Genomic DNA, 22583 nt, shown 5'->3' with positions numbered 1-22583 from the left:
CTGTACCTCCAGCCCCGCATCTCCTCTCTTCGCCGTCATCTCCAACCTTTCAGACCCGTTCACCCCCACACAAGCCATGACCCCAAATTCATTTTTCCCTTCATTTTGTGCAAAACAAACAGAAAGAGACGGAGGGAAAGCTCAATCCAGGTCTTGGCTGGGGCAGAGCTTGTCCTCCCAGCAGCAGGATGGGTCAGAGCTCTTGGAAATGCTCCGAGACACAACCTGGATGACAGCGTGCCCTAAGGGAGGGCAGGGACAGGGTTTTGGCAGTGATTTGGGTACAGGGATCAAAGGCTGAAGGAGTTGTTTGGCTAAAATCTGCCAGAGTACATTTTGCACCGTCCCCTGGAGGGACGGATGGTGCCTGAGTGGTTCTCCAAGGTCCCACCATGAACAGGTAACAGCTCAGAGCTCCTGGGTGGGCAGGAGAAAAGCTGCAGAAGGGTGGGTTAATAGCCAGAGGTGATGCAATATTGCACGTGGGGAGAAGAGAGGAGTTAGGGATCACGGACTCATGGAGTGGCTTGGGTTGGAAGGAGGTCCTAAAAGATCACCCAGTGCCACCCCCTGCCATGGGCAGGGACACCTTCCCCTCAACCAGGCTGCTCCAAGCCCCATCCAACCTGGCCTTGGACACTCCCAGGGATGGGGCAGGTACAGCTGCTCTGGGAAACCTGTGCCAGGGCCTCACCACCTATTTCTTCCCAGCATCCCATCCAGCCCTGCCCTCTGGCACTGGGGAAGCCATTCCCTGTGTCCTGTCACTCTGTGCCCTTGTCCCCAGCCCCTCTCCAGCTCTCCTGGAGCCCCTTTGGTGCATCAGCAAAGCCTGAAAGTCTGAATTGTGATGGTGCTGACTGTGACACACCGTGACTCCTCCTCAGCAGCACTGCCAGCCACTGCTGGACCAGCAGACAGGAAATCTCTTCCCCAGTGAGCTGGTGTCCACCAGCCAGAGCCCTCCGATCCCACCTCTGAGTCCTCGTGCAGCCCATGGCTCACCCACGCCCGCTCTGCCTGCACTCGGATCGCACATGGAAAAGCTGCCGATGGACCTGGCTCTGCTGAGGTTCAGCCCTGTCAGTGTCAGGGCAAAGCATAATTTCAGAAAGTTCGAGTACTGCTGGTGTGGAAAGAAGAGCAAGAGCCAAAGGCCAAGCACGTGGCAGCACTGCTGTTCCAAAGGAAGGAGCAGAGAGGTCCAAAAGATAAGAGCAGGCACCAGGTGAGTTGGCAGAGATGAAGGAGACCATTTCCAGGCTGGAACCCAGCCTGTGGGCAGCACCAACCCCTCAGCACCGCGGTCAGAAAGCTGCTCAGGATTGGGAGGGTCGTGAGGAGAAACGCTCCAGCTCCAGAGGAGGCTCCCACTGCACTGCTCAGGGCAGGCCAAGCAGCAGCAAATGTGACCTTTCAGGTCTCTCCAGATATTTGGAGATAAGACACCAGTGCTGCGATTTGGGAAGACCACAGAATGTTCTGGTCCTGAAGAGGGACAGGGAGGTGACACGAGTGACAGGATCGTTTCTTGGTAATGCCGCTGAGCAAAGTCAGCCTGGAAGAGTCGGGAGTGGATTCAGAGAGCAGGAAGGGTTCAGACTGGAGAGGGCACAAGGTAGCCAACTTCTGGCTGGGGAGGGAAAGCAGCAGAGCCCTGGCGTTGGGTTCGGTGGGACGCTGTGGCTGCTGGGGCTGAGGACAGAGGGTCACACACGGATGTTTTATGGACAAGCACTGCCACTGCCTTTGAGTGGCTTGAGGAAAACACTGAGTGGTAAATCATCCTATAACCCTGATTGCCACAGAAGTTTGGAACAATTGAGGTGCAAAAAGCCCTCAGGAGGTCTCCACCCCAGTCCCCTGCTCATGCCTGGGCCCCCTCCTACCCTCAAGCAATTTGCCCAGAGCCCTGTCCAGTCAGGTTTTGGAAATCTTCAAGGATGGAGATTCCTCCACTCTTCGGGGCCCTGTCAAACAGTTTTTCCTTGCATCTTTTCTGGATTTCTCTTGTTGTAACCCATGGCCATTGCCTCTTGCCCTTCCCAGTGCATCTGTGAGGAGAGTCTGGTTCCATCTTCGTTTAAACCCCATCCACCCTTTGGGAAGTGTTAGAGGATAATTAGATCATCCCTTTCTAATTCTCCAGGCTAAAAAAGCCTCCTCAGGTGCCCCCACACTCCAGCCCTGGATGATCTTGGTGGATCTCCACAGCTCCCATCCTTTCTGCTCCTCAGGGATGAGCCTGTGCCTGCTCATTCCGTGGAGGAGGGGGCTGGACTCTCAAGCACTGCGTCAAAGGCAAAAACAGTACCAAAAATAAAGGAGAACAAGACCTGAGGGTGTGTCCTTAACTCCAGAGGTGGATGAAAGAAGCCCTGTTTTGTAGGGTCAGTGCTGAGTCAAAGTACTCCGAGATATTTGCCATAAATAAGACATGGGAAGGGCAGTCCTGGAAAAGGATCACCCAGGATCTGGAAGAGCAAAGGGGCCAGCTTGGAAATAAGAAGGAGAATCTGGAGGTGGGATGGTAGCTCAGGGGCACATAGGTTCCTGAGCAGTTGGACCTTGTACCAAAGAGATTCAGGATTGCAAATGAAGCCTTGGAGAATTGGGATGAGGGCCCTGCAGAGAAGGCTGCTGTGGCAGGGGATATTAACAGGGATAAAGAGAAAAAACCAGGATTTGAGGGAAGGTGCCTTTGGGAAAGGAGACCATCTTCGCCTGCACTCCGGGGTGAGTGAGAGGAGACCGGGAAGAGCACGGACAAAGGATACGGAGGAGTGGATGGAGCTGGGCACCAGCCAGGGAGTGAATTAGCGGTGAGTACACAGCTGTGCAGAGCCCTGGCTTACCGGGCACCACCTCCAAGGACAGCAACGGGCACGGAGGGAACCAGGAGCTGGCAGTGCCCACAGGATGTGATCTGAACTCCCTGCTCCTCCAGCGCCCCATAAAGCCCCAGCTCACCTCCCTGCTGAGGCTCCTGCTCCTGACGGTGAAAAAATCCACATGACAGGACACAGGGAAATGGCTTCCCAGTGCCAGAGGGCAGGGCTGGATGGGATATTGGGAAGGAATTGTTCCCTGGGAGGGTGGGCAGGCTCTGGCACAGGGTGCCCAGAGCAGCTGGGGCTGCCCCTGGATCCCTGGCAGTGCCCAAGGCCAGGCCGGGCACTGGGGCTTGGAGCAACCTGGGACAGTGGGAGGTGTCCCTGCCCATGGCAGGGGGTGGAACAAGATGAACTTTGAGGTCCCTTCTGACCCAAACCGTTCCATGATTCCATGCCCACTCTGGCTCAGCATTCCCATGAAAGGACTGTCTCTCTGGACCACAATGTGAAGCTTCACCAAGGCTCAGGCCCTGAATGAAGGCTCTGCAGGATTTGAGCATGACAGAGCTTCGTGACTCACCAGGGTGGCCATCCAGGGACCAGCAGTTGCTGTCACCCTGCCCCAGTCACCACAGCCAGAGGGAGCCAAGCCCTGGAAGACTTTCCTAACCCTTTCTGCTGCGGAATGGGGCAACCTGGGCAAGCCTCCAGACTGTTCTGCAGGTTAGTGACTACACAGAGACCACAGGAAGCTCAGGAAGTCCCTTGAGGTGAAACCAGGTGGGCGCTGGAGAGCATTTGTGGGAAGTATCAGGAACATTCCCCTATTCTTACACTGCTGCCGTGTCATCTAATTGCAGACATTGCTGGAGGCAGCCACCTGGAGCAGCACGGCCACTCTGGCGTTCTGAGGAGGTGGTGACTCGCACTTGGGACATGCTGTCCCCTCTGCCCCCCCTAAGGAGGTCCCTAAAGCCCCCAGTTGGGCAGCAAGGCCCCTGCTTGCACCGAGCTGGGACAGCAGGCCCTGAAAGGACACGGCCCTGGGGCTGTGCCCAGCACTGACTCAGCAGGAAAACCCAGCTTGAGTCACCTTCCCGGAGAAGGAGGGAAGCCACCGGTGCATCACAGCCTGCCACACACCACAGGCATTTCCAGCTGCGGGAGCCACCTGGGCCCTCGGGAGCTCCAGCTGCAGATGCTGAGGCATCTCCACGGGGAACAGCAAGAGGGAGCCTGGCCTGGGGCGAGCAGGGGAGGAACAGGAGGACTGGGGAAGAGCCCGTGGTGCTCGTTGCAGCAGGGAAACGTCTGGCAAAGCTCATTTGGGTACCTGCCCACTGAGAAGACAGTGGTCTCTCCAGGATGCATCCGGCTTTTGCCCTCCTTGGACCGCCCCTGGCGCTGCAGCGGGTGCCTCTTCCTCTTGCTGCAGTGGATGCAGGGGGCCTGCGTGGAGCCCAGGTGCACCGTGTGGTGATGTGGGGGGCCCCCGTCCTGGCTGCTGCTGTGGGGACAAAGGCTGCAACGGAAGGACATGACAGGTTCTGTCACCTGGGAGAGACGTCCCAACCCCGGTGCAGCCCCACTGCAGCAAGCCCTGGGAGCAGCAGCTCTGGGGGGGATGCTCTGCTGAGGACAGCAATGAGGAAGAGCTGTTCTGCTTGGCGGGGGGGGAAGCACTCCTCAAAACCCTCGGGAGAGCAGGACTCCTCGTTGGGAAGATGCTTGGTAACAGCTGGAAAGGGGCTGCTCGTCCCTCACTCTGCAGCAGCCACAAGCTGCTCTGCGCTTCCCTCACCTGGGCACTGGCACTGCCACGTCCCCTTCAGTTTCCCCCAGCATCTCCTTGAGGGCCTCCACGTTTGCTGAAGAGAGAGGGGAAAAACAGGAATGAGTCAGCCAAAGTGGTCAGCACGGCTCCGGGCCGGCCCGTGGACGCGCTCACCTTGGTTTTGGATGATGCATTTCACGATCTTCTCCACGGTGTCATCGTTCTTCTCTTCATCTGAAAAGAGACAACGTGGCACTGAGGGCGGGGATTCAGGGACTCTGCTCGCTCATCCGTTCCCAGGAGCAGCTGCATCAGCAGAGACGCTGGAGAAGCCTCGTGTCCCCTGTCACACTGGGAAGCCACTGGGGAACACCGGATCCCTCATCCTGGAAAAGAAATGGCTGAGCCAACAGCTGCGTGTGCAGGGAAAGGGGCTTGTGTTGCTCCTTCAGAACTGGGGAGGATCTGGAGGAACAAGTGGGAAGCAGGTTCCAAAAAGCCAAAAGAGGAGGGTCCTTGTCCAGCCCTGGAGCCCCTGGCTGCAGGATGCTGCAAGGGTAAACAGAAAATAAACCCACTGGGACCCATTAAACACAGAAACGGGGAAGACACAATGACGGAGAGAGCCCCAGAGCTGCACGCTGTTCAAAGCCTAAAAGACTGTTCTGAGGAATCCTGGCTGGTGCCTGTGGAATTCATCCACGGCATTCCTCTCCACCTGCTTCACACCACTGTTGGAGGCAGGAGGCCTGGATGGATGGACCTCCAGCCCCGTCAGCAGTGTGAGAGGTTCCTGTAAGCAGGTTGGAGCTGCGGCCTGGCAGGCAGCTGCCTCCAAGGCTCCAGGGCTGCTACCGTGCTCTTGGAAACCCATGGAGATGTTTGCCTGGGCTGGGGTATCCTCAGAAGGCAAAGCCAGTCCTGGAAGGTTCAGACACTGTCTCCATGTCATGTAGAGCCAGGGCATTAAAGCCACATCCATGGGCACCTGGAAGCTCTGGCTGCATCCGTGGGTGAGCCGGAGGAGCCGCGTTCCCCTCCTGTGCACAGGCAATGGCAGCAGGAGGTGCCGATCCTCCCAAGCGCTGCCGACGGCACGCGGGAGCTGGAGGAGTTCTGTAGCACCATGTGGCTGTTCTCAGCCTGGGAGGCAGCCGGGGGAATGTGTGTTCCCCACTTCAGCAGAGACTCAGGAAACCACCAAACGACAAAGCTTGCTCGGGCCAGGCACCCACGCTCGATGCGGCAGTGACTTCCCAATCCAACCACCCCAGAGCAACTGACAGTGGCCTGAAGCGATGGAAAAAATTCCCTAAAGGTGCCCTTCTAGTATGGGGATCACGGAAACACCCCCATTTCTCTGGTCTGCACGAACACAGCAGGGACTAGAGGAAGACATGCCCAGTAGCAAACACCAGCTGGGCTCCGTGCCAGACATCCTAATGCCAGAGGGGCAGAGGGACAGCTCGTGCTCCAGCTGGGAGAGGTTTTCCTTGAGGGAACAGGGCTTGGGATCGAGACGCTGGGGATTCAGCAAGTGCTGGATGTTCATCAGAATTACCTTTGGGTGATAATGCTCCTTTGGGAAGCGCCAGGCACTGGTTCCCACCTCCCTGTCACCACCAGCCTTTGTCAGCTCGTGGATCAGAGGGATCCCTGGCCCTCACACCCCCTATCCCCAGGGAACACCGCGCTGCTCTCACCGCCCCAGCCTTTTTTCCCAAAGCCAGCCACACGTGACGGGCAACCCTCGCAGCCCCATCCCACATCCCAGGTGTCAGAGGAGCACCAGCCACAGCAGGCGAAAGGCCGAGCCCCCGCCGAGCCCCATCACCCCAGCACTCACCATCCTCGAGCTCCTCCACCCCTTCTTTGTCATCTGGGTCAAGCTCGTCCCGGAACGTCCGGCACCGGTAACCCTTCTTCTTCAGGACATGGCAGATCAGGAAACCCACCAGCCCCATGATGAAGAAGACAAGGACAAGGAGGAAGACCACAATGATGCTGTGCTGGGGATCTGACTCCCCATGGCTGGGGTGGTGATGGTCTGACATGCGGATCTAGGAGAAGGGGGAGGGCAGGTCAGAGCCGCGGCGCTCACCCCCACCCTGTGCCCATCCTCCCCCTCCTCTTGCGAGGCAAGAGGCAGCTCCCGGCTGCGGGTGGGCTGCCCAGGGCTCAGCCCTCGCGGTGCGGGGCCGCACGGAGGACAGGACCGGCCGGAGGTGGCTCCTCGCGGTCTCCCAAGGACACTGCTGCCCCGCACGGCCCCGGCAAGAGGCATCCCAAGGGCAGCGGTGGCGGCAGCGTTCCCGCAGGCCCGCCGGCCCCGGGCTGCGGCGCTCCCCCGTCCCTTGCAGGCGGCTTCCCAAGGGCACCGGTGCCCCGGCCTGCCCGGGGCTCTGCGGCGGGCGGCATCACCCGGCTCGCCCTTGCCGGAGGATGGCTGAGCATCCTCCCGCGCCGCGCCGCTCCCCCGCAGCCCTCGCTACTCACGGCCGAGGGCCTCCGCCGGCACCGGCACCGGTACCGGCAGCGGTACCGGCAGCGGCAGGCAGGGAGCCGCGGCAGCCGGGCTGGCGGAAGGGCCGAGCCGCCGGCTGCTCCCGCATCGTCCTCCCGCAGAACCGAGCCGGCTCCCTCCGGCCCGGCTCCCCTGGGCGCTCCCGGCTCCCTTCCCAAGGGCTCAGCGCTCGCATTCCCGCTCGCCGGCTCCGCTTCCCGGCACGGAAAGGGTCCCCCCAGCCTGTCCCCCGGCCCCGCTGCGGCGGTACCTGGGCCTGCGGTCCTCCGCAGCGCTCTCCTCTTCACCTTCACCTTCACCTGCCTCCTAGCAACCCCGCATCCCCGCGGCTGGGCACGGCGGCGAGCATCCTCCGGCCCCCGGCCGCCTGCCCGCCTTCCCCGGGAAGGAGCCAGCTGCTTCTGCCTGCCGCTCTCTGCCGCTCTCTGCCACAAGAGCACCCGCCTGTCCCGATCCCAGAAAAAAAAAAAAAAAACCTCTCCGGAGCTGTTTCGGCGGAGGAAGGTGCAGAGAGGAGCTCGGGGAGATGCCGGAGGCTGCAGCAGGACACGCAGGAGCGCTGCTCAGGGAAGCTGCCGGGCTGCTGCCCGCCCCGGGGTGAATAACCTCACCCGCACGCGTGCCAGCTCCGAGCTCCCCTGGCACCCTCCTTTCCCTGATTTTTTAGGGCAGTGAGCCCTGGCGATGGGAGGGAGAAGGGTGGAAGTGGGGCTCAGCGAGACCAGGACTGATCACACACCGGAGGGGGGGGGTGGGGGGAGAGGGGTGCAGACACCCAGACTGGGATCCCAGCACCGAGGAGAGGGTGGAAAACGAGCCCCGGGAGACTCCCGTGTCTCCCTCCCTCCTACAAAAGGAGTGGCTAAGCCATTTGAAATCTCAACCTGCGGTGGTCCCACGACCTCCTTCTCCATGTCCACCACATCATCCTCACTCTGGGAGGCTTCACCCACCACTCCTTCGCTACTGGAGGTAAGACCTGCTCCTCTCCATCCTTCTTCCACCTGCCAGTTCTCACCCAAACCTTGAGGAACGCAACCCCTGAAATCCCTCCCACCCCATCTCCGCTGAACCGAGCACCGATCCGTACACACATTATCCCACCACACTCTGTCTTGCTGTGAGAGAACCCGGGACTCCCCCAGGCTGTCAGCCGTGCCCTGCTGAGGGCTCCTGTCCCTCTGCACAGGTGATCAAGTTAGCTCTCAGGAGCCTCCATCACCAGCGTGACTTCAGGAGGTCACCACATCATAGGTGGCACCCATCTGTGTGCTGTCCTGGCAGGGAGACAGGCCCCAGCATGGAATATCTGTGGCAAGAACAAGACTTTTCCTCTTGCCATGGATTGCTGGGCCACGGGAGAGGAGAGATCTCCAAACCCAGGAGCAACAAGCTGCTCCATCATGCAAGTCTCAGCTGGTGAAGAACCTCACGAAGCGAACCCCAAAGGCAGTTTGCTCCTTGCCCTTGTTTCTGTGGAGAGGGGGAACCGGCAGGTCTGGGTTTCTGCGGAGCCCTGAGGGGGTGCAGTCATGGGGAGCGCATTCCCCTTCTCCTCGTGCCCACACACGCTGTCCTGCACAATACATCGCTCTTTCTCCTCCTGGGCGTTCCCGCCCACCCAGCGACCTGCTGCGCCCTACCCCCTTCCAGCTCCCCACCCCCTTCCAGCATCCCAGCCCTTTCCCGACTCCAGCCATGCCTGGCTGATCAGAACTCCCCACTTCGAGTGGAGATTCCCATTTTCCCGCAGCCTCTGGTGTCAAGGCGTTTCCACAAGCTGGGGGACACAGGGTGGCACAGCAGCCTGGCCCTGCCTGAGGACAAATCCTGGCCTTTGTGGGGTGAATCAGGGTGAGGAGGGGCCTCTGTTGCTGCCAAGCTGCTCCCTCCTGGCTCTGCAGCTGGGTTATCCCAGATAATGCTGTTTCTCTTCCTAATTCCCCCAACCAGGGATCGCTTGCTCCCGGTCTCCATCCTGCTTCCACCACCTCAGCCTCAGCGTCCCTCCAGGTGCTCAGTCCTTGTCCCACTGCAGGAGCCTGTTGGCACTTTAATGGCCAGGCCATGAGCCCTGTCCCACACAGCACCTCGCAGGTGACCCAGAAGCGACACCCTGGCTCCTCTCTGCCCCAAAAGCAGCCAGCATTTGAGGCATGAACCCACACGACGGAGCTCCCCCTTCCGAGCAGGCTGGCCGTGTCCATCCTGGCCTGTGGGGACAGCACCCACACGGGCTAAAGCCCCACGCCAAGACGTGGCTGCGGGCTGGATGCTCGTGGCATGTCCACAGTCTGGGCTCTGCATCCTCTGTCCCCCTTGACCCCATCCCGGCTCCTGTCCCTGCCGGTGTGACGCCACCAGCCAAGGCAGTGGGATCTGAGACCCAGGACAGTCCTGCTGGAGCTCTGGGATAGGCAGCTGCTGCTTCCTGCCTGCTCCCTGCCTGCCTGCCGCATCCAGCACCACCATTCCCTGCCCTTCCTTCCCGGGCCACCCCCTTGGAGCACCCCTGAATCCTGGAAGTGCCTGGAAACCCTGACATTTTAAGCTTCCACGTCAAAAGGTGGCTTGGGAGGGAGGGGACTGAGTGACCGAGGAGAGGCTGGTGGGGCAGTACTGTCACTTGTCACCCTGTCCCTCGGCTGGCTCCGGTCCCAGCAAAATTCCACGTTACCTCTTGTCCGCTCTTTTCCCGCACCTCTTCTGCAGCCAGCGGAGCAAACGTCACCCCACAAACAATGTGAACACGTCCTTTTGGGGGATCAGTCACCCCGGCCCCGCTGTTTGCCCACGTGGCAGCTAAATGGGCTGGACTGCCCCGGTCCAGGCTCCTCTTGGGATCTTCGCCTCGATGCTCAGCCCAGAAACTGCCGTCATGTCTGCAGAGCTGCTCCATCCCATCGTGCCAAACGTGAATGCTGAGCCCTATTTCAGCTCTTCAAACATGCCCAGCAGCTAATGGCCTTAAACCACAGCCTGGTTTTGCTCTCTGAGCACAAAGAGCATCTAAAAATATCCCTCTCCAAAGCTTCCCTTGCTCTGCTCCAAGACCCGTGAAGATGCCCGGAGCACCGACCGGCTTCCAGAAAGACAGCTCAGCCAGCAAAGTGATCCCAGCTGGAAGCAGGGATGTGTTTCTCCTCTTCTCACCCCGTTCCCCCAGCTGGGAACGTGCTCCCTGGGCAGCTCCATGTCCCCAGCCGGGCGTTATCTGGTGGCAGCAGCTGGTGGAGCAGGGACTGAACAATCGTCACAGGGGAGCACCCACGCCGAGACGTCAGCGCTCCGTGAGTTCCCGGTACAGCCGTGCCACTCAGCACGTGGAAACCTCGGTTATCTCCCGTGGTGGGCGCTGGGCTTGGTGCCAGGTGACCTCTCTGAGTGTCCCCAGCCACAGCTGTGCCCTGCAGGGTCACAGCGAGAAGGTCCCGGGTCTCCTCTGAAGGTGTCCCTGCCCCTGGCCAGGGGTTGGAATGAAACGATCTCTTCCAACCTAAACCACCCCACGATCCCTGCTCCATTCCCTAAAGGGAAACCCACACAAGGAGCGGTGTGGAGGGAGCAGTGTCCCCACAGGAGGGGACAGAGACAGCCAGGAGTATCATTTAATAACCCCACCATTTAATCACACCTTGCCACGTTGTGTCTTGCACCTGCAGCCGGCGCAGCCCCCACAATTCCCTGCCATCCCTCCGTGCCCCATCCCATACAGGCGGGAAGCCACCCTTGCTGCTTCCAAGGGGTTTCCATCCCACACCTTTATTGCCTGGCATCCGCTGGGAAGCCGAGGAACATCCCAGTGCCCGTCTGCCCTGGCTCCCATCCTCAGCCGTCTCTTGGGGGTCCTGCCCCTCTCCGAGCCCCCGGTGGGTTGAGCAGCCTGTGTCCAGCACAGCTTCCTTCACCCCAAGCTCCTGTCTGCAGGAAGCCATCAAGCAGGAGACTGGCAGGACCGAGCATCGATTTTGGCTTCGTTTTCCGAGCCTTTGGGCAAGTTTCCCTGCTCTGTCCGTCCTTCCTTCTTTCCAGCCCACAGGGAGCAGATCTTTGCTGCCGTTCCCAGTCAGCACTGCTCATGGCATGGTCCCATCCCCGTCACTCCCCAGCTCCAGCCGAGGTCCAGGTTTCCCCCCACTCCGCTGCCTCCTCACACCCGAAAATTTTCCACCTGGCTTTTGTCCTCCCCCTGCCTGGTGGTACCTCCAATGGGTTCTTTCCAAAGGTCTGGAGGACCTGCACCCTCCCAGGGTGGTCCTGGACAGGTGGCAGCTGGTGGTGGCAGATCCCCATCCCTCAGGGATTGGAGGCGGCTCCCCAGAATGGGATGAGTCCCATCAAGGTGTGGGTGTCCCATGGAAACCCCACTGCCCCTGTGCAGCTGGGGGTAACGGGGGGAGGCTGGGAGTGACTGGGAGACAAGTGGGAGTAACTGGTGAGTAACTGGGGGCGACTGGGAGCCAGCTGTGGGCCTAGAGAAGAGAATCCAGTGGCCAGCTGGGGTCAGCTGGGAGTAACTGGAGCAGCTGGGAATGACTGGGAGCAGGAGAGGAGGAGTGAGGGGTGACTGGTGGCAGCTGAGGGAGCAGATGTAGAGTTATGGGAGAGAATCCAGCAGGCATCTGGAAGTAACTGGGAATGATTGGGAGGCAGCTGTAGGCCCACAGAAGAGAATCCAGTGGACAACTGGGAGCACCTGGCAGTAACTGGGGGCAGCTGGGGGGTAACTGAGAGTAGGTGAGGGACAGCGAGGGGTAACGGGGGGAGCTGAGGATGACTGAGGAGAAGACATAGGGTTATGGGAAAGAGTCCAGCCGGCAACTGGGAAGAAGTGGGTGCAGCTGGGAGCAGGTACAGGGCAAGCAGGTGAGACCGTGGTGGTGCAACTCGATGTGACTGCAGGTAACTGTGGGCAGCTGGGGGCCGGTGTGTGGGCACCAGGGAGCAGCTGGGCGAGCCTGGGGGCAGCTGTGGAGCGCTGGTGGCAACTGGGACCAGCCTGGAGGAACTGGGGGGTGTCGGGGGGGGGCACTGGGAGCGCGGGGCGATGGCCACGCCCCCTGTCCAAGCCACGCCCCCTGTCCAAGCCACGCCCTCTGTCCAAGCCACGCCCCTTTATGGCCACGCCCCCTGCCCGGCCGCAGGCCGGTGTCGCGGGGTGATGACGTAAGCGGGAGCGCGGCGCGCGGCGCGGCCTGTCCGCCATGGCGAAGACCGTGGCCTATTTCTACGACCCGGACGTGGGGAATTTCCACTATGGTGCGAGCTGGGCCGGGCACGGTCGGGGCGGCACCGGGGCTGCGCGGCGGAGCGGCCGCGATGGGGCTGGGGGCGGCTCGGCGCGGGGGTGTGGCTCAGCCCGTCCTCCCGTGTCCCCGTCCCAGCCATTCTCCCCCTTCCCCTCTCCCTCCCTGTTCCCCCGTCTCGTCCTCTCCCCGTCCCTCCTCGCCCCCGGCCTCGGTCAGACCTGCTCGGGAGCGCGGTGCCGGGCGGCGGCAGCGGCCGTTGTTCCCGGCCGCAGCCCCGTTAATCCCCGCGCGGTTGCGGTTCCGTTCCAGGCGCGGGGCACCCCATGAAGCCGCATCGCCTGGCGCTCACACACAGCCTGGTGCTGCACTACGGTCTCTACAAGAAGATGATCGTAAGCCACGCGTGTGCGGGGGCCGCAGCCCCACGCGGGCCGGGGGCGGGGGACAGGAGGGCTCCGCAGTGAGCTGAGGGCTCAGCCAGTGGGACCCGATGCAGAGCTGAGCCCCGCAGACCGCGCGGGGCTGCTTGGAAGGGCTCCCTTGTTGGTTGATGGTGTCCTGGTCACATCTGTGGGGCTGTGACAGTGCCCGTGGGGCATCTCTGTGTCTGCAGCACCTGCTGGGAGGGACCAGGGGCCTCTGCGAATGGGGGTGCTCAGCTGGAGAGGAGGAGGCTCCAGGGAGAGCTCCGAGCCCCTTGCAGGGCCTAAAGGGGCTCCAGGAGAGCTGCAGAGGGACTGGGGACAAGGGATGGAGGGACAGGACACAGGGAATGGCTTCCCAGTGCCAGAGGGCAGGGCTGGATGGGAGATTGGGAAGGAATTGTTCCCTGGGAGGGTGGGCAGGCCCTGGCACAGGGTGCCCAGAGCAGCTGGGGCTGCCCCTGGATCCCTGGCAGTGCCCAAGGCCAGGCTGGACATTGGGGCTTGGAGCAGCCTGGGACAGTGGGAGGTGTCCCTGCCATGGCAGGGGTGGCACTGGATGGGATTTAAGATCCTTTCCATCCCAAACCATGCCATGATTCTGTGATTCCTTGTCCCTCTGCACACCAGGCACTTCCTCTGTTGCCCCTGAGCCCAAAGGGGCTCACACTGGGAGTTGCACTGGGCTGTGGGCTCTGGGAGTGGCTGTCGGGCTCAGCCCTGGGCTGCTGCTGCAGCTGTGGCGGCTTCCAGGGAACTGGTGAGCTCAGGCCTCTTTAGAGGCCGTAGAGATGCAGTTTATGAAAAGAATTTTAGATGTTTAGACTTGAGAAAAGTTGTCCTAATTAATAAAATTCCCGAATAAAATCACATCCCGCGCAGTGACTGTTGGGAGATGCAGCACTGGGGGGTCTTTGCAGAATTTCTCTTCCAGATTTTTTCTGCCACAAACAGCTTCCCTGGAGTTGGGCTTTTCCTTGCAGGGACAACCAAACCACCGTGTTCTGACCTCACACTTTCAAAGGGCCAATCCCTGCCTGAAGGAGGCAGTGGGCAGAGCTCCACATCTTCAGGCTCGAAATCTTTTTCCTGGGGTTTGCGTTTTCCACAAGATGCCACTGGGAAGCTGAGAACTTCAGAGAGAACTTCATGCCAAGCAGGCAGGGACTGGCAAAGTTAGGAGCAAATCAAAGCAGGGATTTGGGGCAGTTGGGACTATAACAAGTCCTGCTGCCTTTGTGCTGTGGTTGTGTTGTTTCTGCCTCCTTGAAATGAAAGACTGTGATCCTGTCAGGCTGGGCTTGCCTCTTCCCACCTTTCCCAGCTCAGGAACGTGGCTGGGATTGCTGGCAAAGGTGGAAGGAGCCAGGTTTCTCCTGCCAGCAGCCAAGTGAAGATTTCAGTCTTCTTTTTCCCTGCCTTTCTGTTTGATTCCCACATCCCTGTTATGAGAGCCTCTGGCTGTCCAGTGAGAGCCATTTCTTGTCTCTTTGCCATCAGCTTTGGTCTGGTTTGGTTTAGGGGACCATTGGGATTCCTGGGGGATCCAGAGCCCTCCTGGGAGCAGCTCCTGCTTCCCCCTCAGCAGCTGCTCTAAGGAGTTGCCTCCTTCCCCTCTTTGAGTTGTCAGAAACCCCACATTCCACAAATCCACGTGGGAAATACCAGGAGAGGAGGAGATGGGCTTGTGTGGGGATCTTGTGGCTCTGAAAATGAGCGGGTTTCCTGCTCAGCCCAGAAAACAGGAACGTGGTGCAGCTGTCCTGAGGAATTTCCCTTTGGAGAACGGCTTTGTGCATCTTCCTGTTAATGTTCATGTTCCACTTTTTTTTTTATAAAGGGGTTGCTTTAAATGAGAGAAATTGGGAATCACAACAACAACAAAAAAAATCTCTTCTCAGTTGAATTTCCTCTCCCAGGTGCGTGGTGTTAATTTTTAACTCCCCGTCTACTGAGGTATGTGCCCTAAGAGCCAAACTGGCAAACCTGAGTGTCACAAGATCCTGAATTGGAGTCCATCCACCTCCCTGACCATTTCCCCCCATTTTCCTTTCCAAAGGAAACAAAACTTGCACAACTCTTCCATCTGCCTGGCAGCTTTCTCCAAACAGTTTCGGCAAATCTGACAGAGGGACCAGAACCACCCCTAGATCAAGGTCTTAAAATTGTGGCAAGCTGGTGACTGAGGAGGGAATGATCCCCCCGGTGAAGGAAAAGCTGTGGTTTGGATTTGGCTGGCTTTTTTGCTGCCCAAGGAGTGGGGGAGGAAGGCTTGGGAGACCTTGTGGCAAGAGCTGCAGTCAGGAGAGGCAGGAGATGGGTTTATGAAGGGGAAAAATGAAAGGAGAGCAGGTTTTGTGGGGCAGCTGTTGAATTGGAATGAACTCAAATGCCGCTGTTTGCACGTTTTTGGTGTACCTCGTGCAGGTCGCTTGTCAGTGAGCTCAATGAGCTTTCTTACAGCCCAAGGCAGTGGAGTTGGGCTGGGGAATAACTCCTGCTTTTGTCCCTGCAAGGTGTTCAAGCCGTACCAGGCGTCCCAGCACGACATGTGCCGGTTCCACTCCGAGGATTACATCGACTTCCTGCAGAGGGTGAGCCCCAACAACATGCAGGGCTTCACCAAGAGCCTCAACGCCTTCAACGTGGGCGACGACTGGTGAGTGCCCCCCTGCCCTCAGGAGCTGCTCCTGTGCCAGCTGCTCTTTTGGAACATCCCATTCCTCCCTTGTTTCTGACCACAGTGAGGAGCGTGTCCCTCCTCAGGGTGTGGAGCCTCCGTGATTCCTTTCCCTTCTCTGTCGATGTTGCTCCTCTCTAGAGCTCAGTTTGGCCTTGTTGGGTTGCACACTCTGGCTCTGCTGGTTGTGGAAGAGGTTCCAGTTCTTTTGGAATGTGCCAGCTGTCTTTGTTAAGAATTTGAGTGTTGCATCCAGCTCTGGGGGCCAAAGAACATCAACCTGGTGGAGCAAGTCCAGAGGAGGCTCCAGGATGAGCAGAGGGATGGAGCAGCTCTGCTGGGAGGGAAGGCTGCGAGAGCTGGCATTGTTCAGCTGGAGGGGAGAAGGGGTGACCTAATTGTGTCCTTCCAGTGCCTGAATGAACTGACAAGAGAGCTGGAGAGGGACTGGGGACAAGGCATGGAGGGACAGGACCCAGGGAATGGCTTCCCAGTGCCAGAGGGCAGGGCTGGATGGGATATTGGGAAGGAATTGTTCCCTGGGAGGGTGGGCAGGCCCTGGCACAGGGTGCCCAGAGCAGCTGGGGCTGCCCCTGGATCCCTGGCAGTGCCCAAGGCCAGGCTGGGATAGGGGAAGGAGTCCCTGCCCATGGCAGGGAGTGGAACAGGATGAACTTTTAAGTTCCTTTCTAATCCGAACCCTTCTGGATTCCATGATCCTCCAGCCAGAGGGGAGCTGTCACAGTCCTCCCCTCTCCCAAGGCAGTGTCTCATCCACTGTGGGCTGGACAGACTCCCATGTGCTTTGAGAACAGTGAAACCTTTTCAAGACTGGTTTGGAAGCTTTGGGAATCATTATCAAATTCCCTGTGTTTCCCACTGTGTTTGCAGCCAGCTCATTCCCCTGCCAGGCCTCAGTGAGTTCCAAGGGTCAGAGTGATCCTGATCCCAAATTAACCCTTTCACAGAGAACTGAGTTTTCTTCTTGCTGGGCAGTTTGATTCCTGGCTGTGCTCTGGAGAAAAGGGGAGGAACGACACGTTTTGGGTTTGAACAAGATGTTCTGGGTTTCAGTGTGGTTTCTTTTCCAGCCCAGTGTTTCCAGGCCTCTTTGAATTCTGCTCTCGTTACACTGGGGCCTCCCTGCAGGGAGCAACACAGCTGAACAACAAGGTAAGGGGGTGAGGGGCTGATCTTGTGGAGCACAGCCAGAGCTTTGGAGGAGGAGGAAAAGCCAGAAGGGTGTTTGTGGACCCCAGGCTGGGCAGGTGGAAGCAGGGAGGAGGGTACAGAGTTGTTGTCACCATATTGTCACCTTAAACTCACTTCTCTTTCCTCTCTTAGATCTGTGACATTGCCATAAACTGGGCAGGGGGCCTCCATCATGCCAAAAAGTTTGAGGTAATGAGGCAGATCTGTGTATTCCCGTGTCTTTGGGGCCTGGGCTCTGTGTTGATCCCATCCTAAAGCTGTTGGGGTTTCTCTCTCTTCCAGGCTTCGGGCTTTTGTTATGTCAATGACATCGTTATCGGCATCCTGGAGCTGCTCAAGTAAGGACAGGGGCAGGGGCTGAACTCTCCTGGCTGCTTTGTGCTTTCCCTCTGCTTTCTCTCTGTTTCCCTGCCTCATTTGCCTTTCTGGAATCCAGGAAGCCCAAAAACTTCATTTTTGTCCTGGTCTCATCTTTAAGACCCAAGAAAGGGTTTGAGCACTGCAATGTCTGACTGCAGTTTTGGTGCCTGGAGCTTGAGGGGTACAGAAGAGTTCTTCAATCCCATTCCTCATCCATCTGTAAAACATTCATGTCAGGGGCTCCTGAGTCTCAGCCTTTTTGCCACAGGGAGCCTTTTGTTTTGGGTCACTGGAGACACAAAAATGACTCAAATCTTTCTGGAGTTGCTTGAGTGGCTTCAGAACAGGGCTTGGGCTGCACGTGGATGATCAAAGGACGCTTGGTCTCGGCAGAAAAGAGTCATTTCATTTTCTAAAATGAAAAAGAAGTTCAGAATGAGAGGAAAAGTTACAGAAATACCTTCAGTTTCTTGAATTGATCTGAGATTTTGGTTTTTGGTAAATTTTTTTTTGTACTTCAAAGTGCCCTCCTTGTCACTGAACCTCAGATGAGTCATCACAGAAGTAGAAAGGATTTGGAGTTGATTGAACAATAGTTACATGACTGCTGGCAAGTTCTCTTGCTCTCAAAGTCAGATTTCTGGGATGTACTGGGATTTCTTGTTCCTCTTCCCTCTCTTTGTGGAGCCTCAGGATTTCCCTGGCTACCCCTGCACTCCCATTTTCTAATCCCATCCACCAGAGGCCTCCAATACAGCTCAGTCACCCCTCCTGGGATATTATTTATGTCCCTGTTCTTTTGGTCTCTGTTTCCCAGGAGCCATTTCTGCAGCAGGTGACTGCATTCAGAGTTTGTTTCTGTCTCTGACTGCTTCTCCAGTCAATTTAGGAATTTTTGGTGCTCCCCAGCTGGGACACAGCGTGCCAGCACCGTGGCATGTGGAGGGAATGAGTGTTCCCACCTCCTGCATGGCAGCTTGCCTTTCATTTCCTGATGTGATTAAAATCACTGGAGCTCTTAAAGATTAACTAGGAGCACGTTGGAAACCAGAGTCTGCACCTTTTGAACACCCAGCTGGTTAAACAGGTCCTTTTGCAAGACATTTCTGGCCCCATCTAAAACCCTTTTTGTTCTAATATCCATTTCCCACCAGCTCAGAAGAAAATGTTTTAAATGCCAGTTTCCAAGCCTGTCAGAAGAGATGTTTTAAAGTGTTTGAGTGTGTACAAATGCCTGGTACCCAAACTTTGATATTCCACAGGTATCACCCCCGTGTGCTGTACATCGACATCGATATCCATCACGGGGATGGGGTGCAGGAGGCTTTCTACCTGACAGACCGTGTCATGACAGTGTCATTCCACAAATATGGCAACTATTTCTTTCCTGGCACAGGTAGGTGTTGGACTTCCTAGCAGGAACCTGCTTCCGAACCCTTTGGGAGCTCTGCTGGAGTAGAAAAGTGTAAAATTTCCCAAAATTCGAGCTGTAGGGGGAAACGCTGGGAGAAAGCAATTAGAGAGGAATAGAATTGTGGGTGCTTGTAAGAAAGGAGTCCTGAGCAGGTGGAAAGACTCAGCCCAGGCTGGATCTTGCCTTCCCAGAGCTCTGAAGTCTCAGGGCTGTTGTGACCGTGCTGTTTTGCAGGTGACATGTACGAGGTTGGCGCGGAGAGCGGCCGGTACTATTGTCTCAACGTGCCACTACGAGATGGCATCGACGACCAAAGTAGGTGTTCCCCACCCTTTCCCCTGGCCCCAGGGCTTTCCTGGTGCTTCTGCTCCAGAGCTGTGACAAATCCACCTCTCTCTCTCCAAAGGTTATAAGCACCTCTTCCAGCCAGTCATTAACCAGGTGGTAGATTACTATCAGCCCACCTGCATAGTGCTGCAGGTAAGGAAGCAAAGCTGGGCACACATCCACGCCTTTCAGAGGCTGCAGAGGGCTGTCCCTGTGTTACCTTCAGTCCCTGGGGCAGGGGGCTTGGTGTGGGTCTGGAAAGCAATGCTGAAATTCCCTTGTTTTTCTGTTCCCCAGTGCGGTGCTGATTCTCTGGGTTGCGACCGGTTGGGATGTTTTAACCTCAGTATAAGAGGCCATGGGTAAGTACAGCAGGGCTGGGCACAGGAAAACCTCCTGAGGGGCTCTGAGGAGTCTCTGCTGCGAGGCTGGAGCTTTGGCTTTGGCCTGCCAGCAGTTTTTGGGGGTTTTTTAACATTTCTGTGGCCGGAGGGGGTCTGAGAATGAAGCTTTGGACAAGGTGGGTGGTGGAGGAGGAGGAGGAGGCCATGGAGATGCTTCAAGGGCTAGAGCCAGGCTGGGAGAGCTGGGGGGGTTCACCTGGATGAGAGAAGGCTCCAGGGAGACCTCAGAGCCTAGAGGGGCTCCAGGAGAGCTGGAGAGGGACTTGGGACAAGGGATGGAGGGACAGGACACAGGGAATGGCTTCCCACTGCCAGAGGGTGGGGCTGGATGGGATCTTGGGAAGGAATTGGTCCCTGGGAGGGTGGGCAGGCCCTGAGAAGCTGTGGCTGCCCCTGGATCCCTGGCAGTGCCCAAGGCCAGGCTGGACATTGGGGCTTGGAGCAGCCTGGGATAGGGAGAGGTGTCCCTGCCATGGCAGGGGTGGGATGGGATGAGCTTTAAGGTCCTTTCCACCCCAAGCCCTGTGCTGGGGATTCAGTGGTTCAGGCTCCCTAGCTGGAAGCTCCAGGTGTATCCCACCAGCCACGGTGGGGTTGGAGTTCAGGGGGGCATTTCTGACCAGTGAACCTGTGCTGCAGCTTGCAGCTCTGGCATTTTCCTGTTTGGGGTTTGTAGGGAATGTGTGGAGTACGTGAAGAGCTTCAACATCCCCTTGCTGGTGCTGGGAGGAGGAGGTTACACAGTCCGGAACGTGGCGCGGTGCTGGTGAGTCCCCTCCGCCTGCTGAGGGGCACTGCTGGGGCAGTGGCTGTGCGATTTATCCCTGCATTTCCCACATCCCTTTCAATGCACTGAGCTCCTCTTTTTCCATGTTTCCAGGACCTATGAAACGTCCTTGCTCGTAGATGAACCAATTAGTGACGAGCTCCCATACAGTGGTGAGTTGCAGTTGCCTTTTTTCCTTATTAGGTGCAATTCTTGTGATCTTCTCTTCTGCATTGACCAGGGCCAAAGTGTCAGCACTTCCTGACCTTGGAGATGGCGTTAGTCATGCCTGGAAGTGTCCAAGGCCAGATTGGATAGGGCTTGGTCTAGTGGGAGGTGTCCCTACCCGTGGCAGGGGTTGGAATGGAATGAGATTTAAGGTCCCTTCCAACCCAAACCATTCTGTGATCTCCCACCACCCACTTCTCTGGGCAGACACAGCCTTTTGTGTCAGTATGATTTCGTTTGGACTGTTTCCTGCTGTTCTTCCTGTTGTTTTAGCTAATCCCTTGCACTCAGAGTGGAATATTGCTGTGCTTTTTAAGTTCTGCTCGCTCCCAGGCAGGTGGGAGGCTGAGCTCTGCTCTCTGCCCAGCTCCTGGCCCTCTGTGCTCTAACTCTGCCCCCTTCCACCTCAGAGTACTTCGAATACTTCGCTCCAGACTTCACCCTTCACCCTGATGTCAGCACGAGGATTGAGAATCAGAACTCCAGGCAGGTGAGTGCTTGCAGCCACGCTGCCATGTCAGCTTTGAATTTCCAAAACCCTGTGGCTGATGCTCTGTCCTGTGAAACCAGGTGGAGCCCAGGGCAAAAAAAACCCAATGAAAAACAACAACTGGGTTGTCTCAGTGTTTCCTGTGTGCTTGAGTGTCAATGACGGAGTTCACTCTGCTGCCCTCTCTGCTCTGATAAATGTCTTTTTGCCCCAATTTGTTGCTCTTGGCCAGCACACAGGTGATGGTGACAGAGCTGTGGCTCTGTGCAGACACATCCCACTGTGGTGATCCCTGTGTTTTGTCCCTGCAGTACTTGGATCAGATCAGGCAGACGATATTTGAGAACCTGAAGATGCTGAACCACGCTCCCAGCGTGCAGATCCACGATGTCCCCTCAGACTTGCTCAGCTACGACCGCACGGATGAGCCCGATCCAGAGGAGAGGGGCTCCGAGGAAAACTACAGCAGGTACCAGAGCTTGTTCTGGAGCAATGGGCTTCCTTTCTGTCCCTGGCAGGGGATACAGGGGAATCCATCTGTGTCCTAGAACAGATACAAGTCAGAGAATCCCAGATTTTGGGGTTGGAAGGGACTTTAAAGCCCGTCTCATTCTCGTGGGCAGGGAAGTCTCTTCTGAGCCTCTGGTTTTACCCAAGGAGCGTGTGTTTTCCTAATACGACATTCCCTCAGGCCCCCAGGTCTCTCTCTCTCCTCCCTAACAAGGATTTCTCTTCCCCCAGACCTGAAGCTGCCAACGAGTTCTACGACGGTGACCACGACAACGACAAAGAGAGCGACGTGGAGATCTGAGCCTGCGCTCGGGACTGCGGGGCCTCCCGCCTTGGACACGGATGCTTGGAGCACATAACTGGGCCCTGTAGGAGCTGGTTTGGCCCTCCCTTCATGTTAGATTGCGTGTGGTGGCAGCAGAGACAGCCCCACTGCAGGCTCCTGCCGCCTGGAGAGGCACGGAGGTGGCGTGTGTTCCTTCCTTGTCACCACGTCACCGCTCTGGGAATGGAACCCGTGCCGAGTGCTGGCTGGCAGCTGTGTGACTGCCCTCAGAGCCTGAGCCACACTCCAGGACTCCCATGCAGGCTCCTGCCAGCCAGGTGGGAGCTGGAGCAGCTGTGCCTACGATCTCTGCCTCTCTCCAGCAGCTCCGGATCCATCCTGCTGTCCCTGAGCTCCACTCAGGTACCGCCCCGCTGTCCCCTGCAGCTTGCACTGAGAGCTGCTTCTGATGTCCCTTCCAACCAGCTGATGCTCCACAGCTCCAGGAACTACTGGAGAAGACCAGGCCAGTTGCGGGGTAGGGGTCAGGATGTCCCTGGAGCAGGGAGCAGCTCGATGGAGCAGGATGTGTGCAGAGCGTGGGCTCGTTCCTTCCCCCCCACACCCAGATCTGCATTCACAAACGAGTTCTGCAGCGCTTTGCTGAGATGGACACAACCTCCCTGTTGTGTTTATTCCTTCAGAGGCTTAAATCCCCATGGAACAGAGATTTGGCTGCCCAGGTCAGTACTTGGTGTGTCCTGCACCTTTAGTGTAGCTTCCAGCTGTCTTTGGTCCTCCTGTGTGTCAGCGAGAGATCTGGGCCATGCTCCCAGTGGAAACCATTCCCTTGGCTCTACCAGCAGCTGTGGCTCTGCTGCTGGGTGAGGGAAGCTGCCTCCTCCAGGTGCTCTGTTCTTGCCCTCATGCAGCAGAGCTTTCTCTTGGCCATCCCTCCAATCCCAGATTCGGCTGCTCCTTCTCCCGAGCCCTCAGCTGGTACCTGTGGTGGTTTGGAACGTGCTGGTTGGGGAGGTGGGGGGGTTCAGCCTCTGTCTGTACGGTTCTGTTTGTTTACTGATGTCTTTAAACATTAAAGAAGAGGCAGTATTTTTCTTACCTGA

The 22583-nt window shown here is 57.7% G+C and overlaps 2 protein-coding genes across 5 annotated transcripts in view; one reads left to right on the top strand and one right to left on the bottom strand.

The window, feature by feature from the left end:
• Nucleotides 1–12731, bottom strand: part of RELL2 (RELT like 2) — a 15833-nt gene extending 3102 nt beyond the window's left edge. The window contains exons 1-5 of one of the 4 annotated variants that reach the window (XM_048319546.1): nucleotides 12600–12731; nucleotides 6455–6668; nucleotides 4783–4842; nucleotides 4636–4702; nucleotides 4168–4356 (exon numbers count right to left, since the gene is read on the bottom strand). In XM_048319546.1, coding sequence (XP_048175503.1) covers nucleotides 4168–4356; nucleotides 4636–4702; nucleotides 4783–4842; nucleotides 6455–6668; nucleotides 12600–12716 — 647 coding nt within the window. In that variant the 5' untranslated portion in view covers nucleotides 12717–12731. Of the gene's footprint in view, nucleotides 1–4167; nucleotides 4357–4635; nucleotides 4703–4782; nucleotides 4843–6454; nucleotides 6669–7104; nucleotides 7296–7382; nucleotides 7832–9809; nucleotides 10330–12599 lie in introns of those variants that run through there. The other 3 variants (XM_048319545.1, XM_048319547.1, XM_048319549.1) reach the window with 3 other exon arrangements.
• On the top strand, nucleotides 12285–22583 carry HDAC3 (histone deacetylase 3). The gene is made up of 15 exons (XM_048319550.1): nucleotides 12285–12391; nucleotides 12691–12773; nucleotides 15320–15462; nucleotides 16575–16656; nucleotides 16828–16884; nucleotides 16978–17033; nucleotides 18318–18451; nucleotides 18704–18784; nucleotides 18876–18949; nucleotides 19094–19158; nucleotides 19877–19966; nucleotides 20081–20139; nucleotides 20605–20684; nucleotides 20996–21153; nucleotides 21426–22583. The coding sequence occupies exons 1-15, from the start codon at nucleotides 12337–12339 to the stop codon at nucleotides 21493–21495; spliced, it is 1287 nt and encodes a 428-aa protein (XP_048175507.1). The 5' UTR covers nucleotides 12285–12336; the 3' UTR covers nucleotides 21496–22583.

Source organism: Corvus hawaiiensis, chromosome 15 (genome assembly GCF_020740725.1).
Source record: "Corvus hawaiiensis isolate bCorHaw1 chromosome 15, bCorHaw1.pri.cur, whole genome shotgun sequence".
NCBI classification, from domain to species: domain Eukaryota; kingdom Metazoa; phylum Chordata; class Aves; order Passeriformes; family Corvidae; genus Corvus; species Corvus hawaiiensis.
The sequence above is the reverse complement of the archived record's forward strand: the minus strand, read 5'-3'. Positions and strand labels throughout refer to the sequence as shown.

What these genes read in the sequence shown, in the direction of transcription:
- HDAC3 (XM_048319550.1), top strand. Translation starts at nt 12,337, where the DNA reads ATGGCGAAGACCGTGGCCTATTTCTACGACCCGGACGTGGGGAATTTC. An exon ending in AGATGGCATCGACGACCAAA is followed by an intron (nt 18,785 to 18,875) that starts GTAGGTGTTCCC and finishes CTCTCTCCAAAG; the next exon opens with GTTATAAGCACCTCTTCCAG. An exon ending in AGAATCAGAACTCCAGGCAG is followed by an intron (nt 20,685 to 20,995) that starts GTGAGTGCTTGC and finishes TTGTCCCTGCAG; the next exon opens with TACTTGGATCAGATCAGGCA.